This window comes from Perca flavescens, chromosome 8 (genome assembly GCF_004354835.1).
Source record: "Perca flavescens isolate YP-PL-M2 chromosome 8, PFLA_1.0, whole genome shotgun sequence".
Taxonomy (NCBI): Eukaryota; Metazoa; Chordata; class Actinopteri; order Perciformes; family Percidae; genus Perca; species Perca flavescens.
The window spans coordinates 39,247,668-39,257,667 of NC_041338.1; the positions used below are offsets into that span (position 1 = coordinate 39,247,668).

The 10,000-nt window shown below is 47.5% G+C and overlaps 1 protein-coding gene across 1 annotated transcript in view; it reads left to right on the forward strand.

Moving 5' to 3' along the window:
* Window positions 1-10,000, forward strand: part of zfc3h1 (zinc finger C3H1-type containing) — a gene marked incomplete at its 3' end in the record, with an annotated part of 74,241 nt that overhangs the window by 12,077 nt on the left and 52,164 nt on the right. The window contains exons 6-10 of the mRNA XM_028585296.1: window positions 91-302; window positions 1,853-1,976; window positions 2,148-2,236; window positions 3,417-3,587; window positions 4,720-4,881. Coding sequence (XP_028441097.1) covers window positions 91-302; window positions 1,853-1,976; window positions 2,148-2,236; window positions 3,417-3,587; window positions 4,720-4,881 — 758 coding nt within the window. The remainder of the gene's footprint in view (window positions 1-90; window positions 303-1,852; window positions 1,977-2,147; window positions 2,237-3,416; window positions 3,588-4,719; window positions 4,882-10,000) is intronic.

Sequence of the window (10,000 nt, forward strand, 5' to 3'; positions counted from 1 at the left end):
AGTAGTAATGTTATAGGAATAGTAATAATGTTATAGGAATAGTAATAATGTTATAGGAATAGTAATAGTAATACGGTGTTTCCCCGCCAGGCTCGGCAGCCAAGCAGGCCTTCAGGAAGCAGCAGCTGAGGACGTGGAAGCTGCAGCAGCAGAGGGAGCAGGAGGAGAAACGCCGACAGGAAGAGGAGGAGCGCCGCAAACGAGAGGACGAGATCCGACGCATCCGAGACCTGTCCAATCAGGACGAGCAGTACAACCGCTTCATGAAGCTGGTGGGGGGGAAGGCCAGGACACGCAGCAAGGTGAGACTCAAACCATCTTCGTTTAACACCTCGGGGGATCTTTCAACCTAAAGAAACGAGCTTTAACCGTCAGTAGGAGTCCACTAAAAGTTCTGACAGACTCAGATTATTATTATAAGAGTCTGATAACATTATGGGATGGATCCCTACAGAGATAGACCTTTTAGTTAAAGAGTAAGATCCTTTTAGTTTAACATCAAACAGCCCCGAAATCACCATCACCAAACTACACCAGACTCCATGTAAATAATCAGGACTTTTAGCGTGTATAGAGCCAGCATATCTCCACCAGACTCCATGTAAATAATCAGGACTTTTAGCGTGTATAGAGCCAGCATATCTCCACCAGACTCCATGTAAATAATCAGGACTTTTAGTGTGTATAGAGCCAGCATATCTCCACCAGACTCCATGTAAATAATCAGGACTTTTTTTAGAGCCAGCATATCTCCACCAGACTCCATGTTAATAATCAGGACTTTCCGTGTATAGAACCAGCATATCTCCAGACTCCATGTTAATAATCAGGACTTTTAGCGTGTATAGAACCAGCATATCTCCACATGTAAATGGGTGAATTAAGGGTTTATTTCAACCAAACCAGAGTGGTGATTGTTGGAACAGTGGAAAGATGAACCAAGACGGCTTTTGGTAGTTTTGGGGTTAGGGGTTAGAAGTCTTGAGGATTTCGGGGCTGTTTGATGTTAAACTAAAAGGATCTTACTCTTTAACTAAAAGGTCTATCTCTGTAGGGATCCATCCCATAATGTTGTCAGACTCTTAGAATAATAATGTGAGTCTGTCAGCAGCAACAACAGAACTTTTAGTGACTCTAACAGCTGCTGAACATTAGTCCTGTAGGGTTACATTACAGCTCGGTTCTGGTTTCATACTGGACCAGGTTCAGAGGTTGTTGTTCCATCAGACACCGAGGGGGGTGTAGTTGTGTGTGTGTGTGTGTGTGTGTGTGTGTGTGTGTGTGTGTGTGTGTGTGTGTGTGTGTGTGTGTGTGTGTGTGTGTGCAGGTGTGTGTGTGTGTGTGCAGGTGTGTGTGTGTGTGTGCAGGTGTGTGTGTGTGTGTGTGTAGTGGGTGTGTGTGTGTGTGTGTGTGTGTGTGTGTGTGTGTGTGTGTGTAGTTGGGTGTGTAGAAGCTGATGCTGGGTGATTCCTGTGTGTTTAGTCCAGAGACTGTGTGTGTTTGTGTGTGCAGGTGTAGGTGTGTGTGTGTGTGTTTGTGTGTGCAGGTGTAGGTGTGTGTGTGTGTGTGTGTGTGTGTGTAGTTGGGTGTGTGTGTGTGTGTGTGTGTGTAGTTGTGTGTGTGTGTGTGTGTGTGTGTGTGTGTGTGTGTGTGTAGTTGGGTGTGTAGAAGCTGATGCTGGGTGATTCCTGTTTGTTTAGTCCAGAGACTGTGTGTGTTTGTGTGTGTAGGTGTGTGTGTGTTTGTGTGTGCAGGTGTAGGTGTGTGTGTGTGTGTAGTTGGGTGTGTGTGTGTAGTAGTGTGTGTAGTTGGGTGTGTAGAAGCTGATGCTGGGTGATTCCTGTGTGTTTAGTCCAGAGACCGAGAGCACAGGAAGTCAGCGGGGAAACAGGGTCTGGACTCCTCGGGGAACCTCTACCAGTACGACAACTACGACGAGGTCGCCATGGACACGGACAGTGAGACGGGCTCGCCAGGTGAGACCACATATGTCTGTCTGCCTGTCTGTCTCTCTGCCTGCCTGTCTGTCTGTCTGTCTGTCTGTCTGTCTGTCTCATATAGCAGAGGTAACAGTAATGCTGAGTGTAGCTAACCTTGTTGTTGTTGTTGTTGTTGTTGTTGTTGTTGTTGTTGTTGTTGTGCTCCAGTGTCGTCTCCGAGTCACAGCGCTCTGCCTCCAGACGAGCTGGCAGCGTTCCCTCGCCTGGCGCTGTATGACTGCCCTCCGTTAGGACTGGTACGCTCTTCATCCCTCTCTTCTTCCTCTTCATCCCTCTCTTCTTCCTCTCATCTGCCTCTTCATCCCTCTCTTCTGCCTCTCCATCCCTCTCTTCTACCTCTTCATCCCTCTCTTCTTCCTCTCCATCCCTCTCTTCTTCCTCTCCATCCCTCTCTTCTTCCTCTCCATCCCTCTCTTCTGCCTCTCCATCCCTCTCTTCTACCTCTTCATCCCTCTCTTCTTCCTCTCCATCCCTCTCTTCTTCCTCTCCATCCCTCTCTTCTGCCTCTCCATCCCTCTCTTCTGCCTCTCCATCCCTCTCTTCTACCTCTTCATCCCTCTCTTCTTCCTCTCCATCCCTCTCTTCTTCCTCTCCATCCCTCTCTTCTGCCTCTTCATCCCTCTCTTCTTCCTCTCCATCCCTCTCTTCTGCCTCTCCATCCCTCTCTCCTCTTCCTCTTCATCCCTCTCTTCTTCCTCTCCATCCCTCTCTTCTTCCTCTCCATCCCTCTCTTCTGCCTCTTCATCCCTCTCTTCTTCCTCTCCATCCCTCTCTTCTGCCTCTCCATCCCTCTCTTCTTCCTCTCCATCCCTCTCTTCTTCCTCTCCATCCCTCTCTTCTGCCTCTCCATCCCTCTCTTCTGCCTCTCCATCCCTCTCTTCTTCCTCTCCATCCCTCTCTTCTTCTTCTTTTTTTAAAAACTTTTTCTGCGTATTTAGTAGGGCTGCCACCTCTTAATCGATTAATCGGTAGTTTTGGTCTTAGTCAACTAAGATTTCTTTAGTCGATTAGTCATTTTTTATGCTTATTCATGCTTAATTACTTATTTCCAAGAAACTTCTGAGCACATTCATGGTAAAACAAGATTTAAAGTGGTGCTTTTGCAGGATTAATTGTGGAGAAACTCAGTTTTACAGATGGTTAATTAACTACATTTATATTGTGCTTTTCTAGTCTTAACCACCTCTCAAAGCTCACAGCTCTGTCAATTAAATCAACTAATCGATTAGTCGACTAAATCCTATAAGTGTTAGTCGACTAATTATTTCTTTAGTCGAGGACAGACCTAGTATTTCGACGTTTTCGTTGCCTTTAAGAATGATCCAGAGTGTCATGTGTCAGGTTAGTAAAGCCAGTGTCAGAGTGATGAAATGAAGCCGAGATGTAACGCTGTCTCTCTCTTCCTGTCTCCGTCAGGACTTGTGTCAACCATTCCTCCACCCCCCTCCCCCCCCTCTCCCCCCTCCCCCTGACGAGGCGGAGCCTCCGCCCAAACCGCCCTTCGCCGACGAGGAGGAGGAGGAGGAGATGCTGCTCCGGGAGACCTGCCTCATGTCCATGGCCAACAAGAGAGTGGCTGCTCCAGAGGTAGGGAGGGCTGACTGTTTACAGTAACAGGGCTGACTGTTTACAGTAACAGGGCTGACTGTTTACAGTAACAGGGCTGACTGTTTACAGTAACAGGGCTGAATGTTTACAGTAACAGGGCTGACTGTTTACAGTAACAGGGCTGAATGTTTACAGTAACAGGGCTGACTGTTTACAGTAACAGGGCTGACTGTTTACAGTAACAGGGCTGACTGTTTACAGTAACAGGGCCGGGTTTTTACAGTAACAGGGCCGGGTGTTTACAGTAACAGGGCCGGGTGTTTACAGTAACAGGGCTGAATGTTTACAGTAACAGGGCCGAGTGTTTACAGTAACAGGGCCGAGTGTTTACAGTAACAGGGCCGAGTGTTTACAGTAACAGGGCCGAGTGTTTACAGTAACAGGGCAGAGTGTTTACAGTAACAGGGCTGGGTGTTTACAGTAACAGGGCTGGGTGTTTACAGTAACAGGGCTGGGTGTTTACAGTAACAGGGCTGAATGTTTACAGTAACAGGGCTGAATGTTTACAGTAACAGGGCTGAATGTTTACAGTAACAGGGCTGGGTGTTTACAGTAACAGGGCTGAATGTTTACAGTAACAGGGCCGGGTGTTTACAGTAACAGGGCCGGGTGTTTACAGTAACAGGGCGAATGTTTACAGTAACAGGGCCGGTGTTTACAGTAACAGGGGCGGGTGTTTTAACAGGGCGGGTGTTTACAGTAACAGGGCTGAATGTTTACAGTAACAGGGCCGAATGTTTACAGTAACAGGGCCGGGTGTTTACAGTAACAGGGCCGGGTGTTTACAGTAACAGGGCTGAATGTTTACAGTAACAGGGCCGAATGTTTACAGTAACAGGGCCGGGTGTTTACAGTAACAGGGCCGGGTGTTTACAGTAACAGGGCCGGGTGTTTACAGTAACAGGGCCGGGTGTTTACAGGGTTAAGAATATAAAGGGAAAAACTGGGACAAAAGTTTGGATGTTTGGAGGAAAAAAGCAATTTGAGCAGTTTTTGTTGTTGAATATTAGGGAGAAAACGTGGTAAAATGTTTCTGAAAAGTGAGAATATTTTGAGTGACAGTAGATTAAATCTGGGATCTGACTACGTCTGCTGTGTGTTCTGTCTCTAGGACCAGATCTCCAGCAGCCCTGCGTCTCCCAGCTGTCCGACTGCTGCAGCCGTCCAGCAGCCAATCAGAGGGAACCTCAGCTCCGTGAGTCTGAACGCTGCCGCTCCGTCACGCAGCAACAAGTTCAGCAGAGGACACCACGCTGCCAGGGCGCCGCTGCTGGTGAGAACACACAGCCAATCACAGCGTTTGTTTCTAGTAACGTATATAGTTTCATCTCGTTGCTCTGATTGGTTTAAGGACTAACCAATCACGTACAGAGTCATCTGAACTCTGCCCATTGATCAGTGGAGAATCCAGAGCAGACTCCCCAGACTAATGGTGCGTTCTTCTCGTCTTGTAATCGCGAATAGTAGCTCGAGTGTGACGTCACATCCGTGTCTAAAAACAAGTAACCGCGGGGTTGTTGCCTTTTTTTTGTCTTTTTTGCAACTTCCGGTTCGTAACTCCGCAAAAGGACTCATAAATCGACTTCGGTGGACAAAAAGAACGCACCATAATGTTCAACCTTCAAAGACTGAGCTGGTCTGCTGATAGCAGGACCAGAAGGGGGGGGGGGCGCACGCTCCACCAGGCGAGCTACCCTGGCGCCCGCACGTCGGAATCTCTGGAGGAAAACTTTACCAAAAGTTTTGAAAAAAGTTTGAATATTATGGGGGGAAAGTTGGAATAATTTGATGATACAAATCTAAATATTTAAACAGGAATCGGTGGGCCAACTCTCTTTAACTTTATATCTTGAAATTTTCAGTTACGGCTGAAAAATGATTTCACATCCTTATCAACAGGAAGTACTTGCTGTGATTCAGAACACATGGAGACGTTAATAACAGAAGAAATTATTGAAGTAAAAGTTGGAACATTTTAGGAAAAAGTCAAAATCTTTAGAAAAAAAGTTGGAATGTTACAGGGAGAAAAATTCGGAAAACTTAGAGAGAACATAGGGGACAACAACGGGGATAGGTTTATATTTATATCTTTATACTTAAAAATAAATAAAATAAACCTGTAGGCCAGGTTGAGATGTCAGGCAGCGGTATCCAGGAAGTGACTGATAGAGCATTGGACCAGATGTGGAGAGTAACGTAGTCTCTGTGTCTCCAGATGTGGAGAGTAACGTAGTCTCTGTGTCTCCAGATGTGGAGAGTAACGTAGTCTCTGTGTCTCCAGATGTGGAGAGTAACGTAGTCTCTGTGTCTCCAGATGTTGATAGTAACGTAGTCTCTGTGTCTCCAGATGTGGATAGTAACGTAGTCTGTGTCTCCAGATGTGGATAGTAACGTAGTCTCTGTCTCCAGATGTTGATAGTAACGTAGTCTCTGTGTCTCCAGATGTTGATAGTAACGTAGTCTCTGTGTCTCCAGATGTTGATAGTAACGTAGTCTCTGTGTCTCCAGATGTGGATAGTAACGTAGTCTCTGTGTCTCCAGCCAGATGTGGATAGTAACGTAGTCTCTGTGTCTCCAGCCAGATGTGGATAGTAACGTAGTCTCTGTGTCTCCAGCCAGATGTGGATAGTAACGTAGTCTCTGTGTCTCCAGCCAGATGTGGATAGTAACGTAGTCTCTGTGTCTCCAGATGTGGATAGTAACGTAGTCTCTGTGTCTCCAGATGTGGATAGTAACGTATTCTCTGTCTCCAGATGTGGAGAGTAACGTAGTCTCTGTCTCCAGATGTGGAGAGTAACGTAGTCTCTGTGTCTCCAGCCAGATGTGGATAGTAACGTAGTCTCTGTGTCTCCAGATGTGGATAGTAACGTAGTCTCTGTGTCTCCAGATGTGGATAGTAACGTATTCTCTGTCTCCAGATGTGGAGAGTAACGTAGTCTCTGTCTCCAGATGTGGAGAGTAACGTAGTCTGTGTCTCCAGCCAGATGTGGATAGTAACGTAGTCTCTGTGTCTCCAGCCAGATGTTGAGAGTAACGTAGTCTCTGTCTCCAGCCAGATGTGGATAATAACGTAGTCTCTGTGTCTCCAGCCAGATGTGGATAGTAACGTAGTCGGTTTCTCCAGCCAGATGTGGAGAGTAACGTAGTCTCTGTGTCTCCAGATGTTGATAGTAACGTAGTCTCTGTGTCTCCAGATGTTGATAGTAACGTAGTCTCTGTGTCTCCAGATGTGGATAGTAACGTATTCTCTGTCTCCAGATGTGGAGAGTAACGTAGTCTCTGTCTCCAGATGTGGAGAGTAACGTAGTCTCTGTGTCTCCAGCCAGATGTGGATAGTAACGTAGTCTCTGTGTCTCCAGCCAGATGTTGAGAGTAACGTAGTCTCTGTCTCCAGCCAGATGTGGATAATAACGTAGTCTCTGTGTCTCCAGCCAGATGTGGATAGTAACGTAGTCGGTTTCTCCAGCCAGATGTGGAGAGTAACGTAGTCTCTGTGTCTCCAGATGTTGATAGTAACGTAGTCTCTGTGTCTCCAGATGTTGATAGTAACGTAGTCTCTGTGTCTCCAGATGTTGATAGTAACGTAGTCTCTGTGTCTCCAGATGTGGATAGTAACGTAGTCTGTGTCTCCAGCCAGATGTGGATAGTAACGTAGTCTCTGTCTCCAGCCAGATGTGGATAGTAACGTAGTCTCTGTGTCTCCAGCCAGATGTTGAGAGTAACGTAGTCTCTGTGTCTCCAGCCAGATGTTGAGAGTAACGTAGTCTCTGTGTCTCCAGCCAGATGTGGAGAGTAACGTAGTCTCTGTGTCTCCAGCCAGATGTGGAGAGTAACGTAGTCTCTGTGTCTCCAGCCAGATGTGGAGAGTAACGTAGTCTCTGTGTCTCCAGCCAGATGTGGAGAGTAACGTAGTCTCTGTGTCTCCAGATGTGCAGAGTAACGTAGTCTCTGTGTCTCCAGATGTGGAGAGTAACGTAGTCTCTGTGTCTCCAGATGTGGAGAGTAACGTAGTCTCTGTGTCTCCAGCCAGATGTGGATAATAACGTAGTCTCTGTGTCTCCAGCCAGATGTGGATAGTAACGTAGTCGGTTTCTCCAGCTAGATGTGGAGAGTAACGTAGTCTGTCTCCAGATGTGGAGAGTAACGTAGTCTCTGTGTCTCCAGATGTTGATAGTAACGTAGTCTCTGTGTCTCCAGATGTTGATAGTAACGTAGTCTCTGTGTCTCCAGATGTGGATAGTAACGTAGTCTGTGTCTCCAGCCAGATGTGGATAGTAACGTAGTCTCTGTCTCCAGCCAGATGTGGATAGTAACGTAGTCTCTGTGTCTCCAGCCAGATGTGGAGAGTAACGTAGTCTCTGTGTCTCCAGCCAGATGTGGAGAGTAACGTAGTCTGTGTCTCCAGCCAGATGTGGAGAGTAACGTAGTCTCTGTGTCTCCAGATGTGGAGAGTAACGTAGTCTCTGTGTCTCCAGATGTGGAGAGTAACGCAGTCTCTGTCTCCAGATGTGGATAGTAACGCAGTCTCTGTGTCTCCAGATGTGGCGAGTAACGTAGTCTCTGTGTCTCCAGATGTGGCGAGTAACGTAGTCTCTGTGTCTCAGATGTGGAGAGTAACGCAGTCTCTGTGTCTCCAGATGTTGAGAGTAACGCAGTCTGTCTCCAGCCAGATGTTGAGAGTAACGCAGTCTGTCTCCAGCCAGATGTTGAGAGTAACGTAGTCTGTGTCTCCAGCCCAGTCTCTGTGTATCCAGATGTGGAGAGTAACGTAGTCTCTGTGTCTCCAGATGTGGAGAGAGTAACGCAGTCTCTGTCTCCAGATGTGGATAGTAACGCAGTCTCTGTGTCTCCAGATGTGGCGAGTAACGTAGTCTCTGTGTCTCCAGATGTGGCGAGTAACGTAGTCTCTGTGTCTCAGATGTGGCGAGTAACGTAGTCTCTGTGTCTCCAGATGTGGCGAGTAATGTAGTCTGTGTCTCCAGATGTGGAGAGTAACGCAGTCTCTGTGTCTCCAGATGTTGAGAGTAACGCAGTCTGTCTCCAGCCAGATGTTGAGAGTAACGTAGTCTGTGTCTCCAGCCAGATGTGGAGAGTAACGTAGTCTCTGTGTCTCCAGATGTGGAGAGTAACGTAGTCTCTGTGTCTCCAGATGTGGAGAGTAACGTAGTCTCTGTGTCTCCAGATGTGGAGAGTAACGCAGTCTCTGTGTCTCCAGATGTGGAGAGTAACGTAGTCTGTGTCTCCAGATGTGGAGAGTGTCTCCCAGATGTGTGTCTCAGTCTCTGTGTCTCCAGATGTGGAGAGTGTCTCCAGATGTGGAGAGTAACAGTCTCTGTGTCTCCAGATGTGGAGAGTGTCTCCAGATGTGGAGAGTAACGAGTCTCTGTGTCTCCAGATGTGGAGAGTGGAACGTAGTCTCTGTGTCTCCAGATGTGGAGAGTAACGTAGTCTCTGTGTCTCCAGATGTTGAGAGTAACGCAGCCAGTCTGTCTCAGCCAGATGTTGAGAGTAACGCAGTCTGTCTCCAGCCAGATGTTGAGAGTAACGTAGTCTGTGTCTCCAGCCAGATGTGGAGAGTAACGTAGTCTCTGTGTCTCCAGATGTGGAGAGTAACGTAGTCTCTGTGTCTCCAGATGTGGCGAGTAACGTAGTCTCTGTGTCTCCAGATGTGGAGAGTAACGCAGTCTCTGTGTCTCCAGATGTTGAGAGTAACGCAGTCTGTCTCCAGCCAGATGTTGAGAGTAACGTAGTCTGTGTCTCCAGCCAGATGTGGAGAGTAACGTAGTCTCTGTGTCTCCAGATGTGGAGAGTAACGTAGTCTCTGTGTCTCCAGATGTGGAGACGTAGTCTCTGTGTCTCCAGATGTGGAGAGTAACGTAGTCTCTGTGTCTCCAGATGTGGAGAGTAACGTAGTCTCTGTCTCCAGATGTGGAGAGTAACGTAGTCTCTGTGTCTCCAGATGTGGAGAGTGTCTCCAGATGTGGAGAGTAACGCAGTCTCTGTGTCTCCAGATGTGGAGAGTGTCTCCAGATGTGGAGAGTAACGTAGTCTCTGTGTCTCCAGATGTGGAGAGTAACGTAGTCTCTGTGTCTCCAGATGTGGCGAGTAACGCAGTCTCTGTGTCTCCATATGTTGAGAGTAACGCAGTCTGTCTCCAGCCAGATGTTGAGAGTAACGCAGTCTGTCTCCAGCCAGATGTGGAGAGTAACGTAGTCTCTGTGTCTCCAGATGTGGAGAGTAACGTAGTCTCTGTGTCTCCAGATGTGGCGAGTAACGTAGTCTCTGTGTCTCCAGATGTGGAGAGTAACGCAGTCTCTGTGTCTCCAGATGTTGAGAGTAACGCAGTCTGTCTCCAGCCAGATGTTGAGAGTAACGTAGTCTGTGTCTCCAGC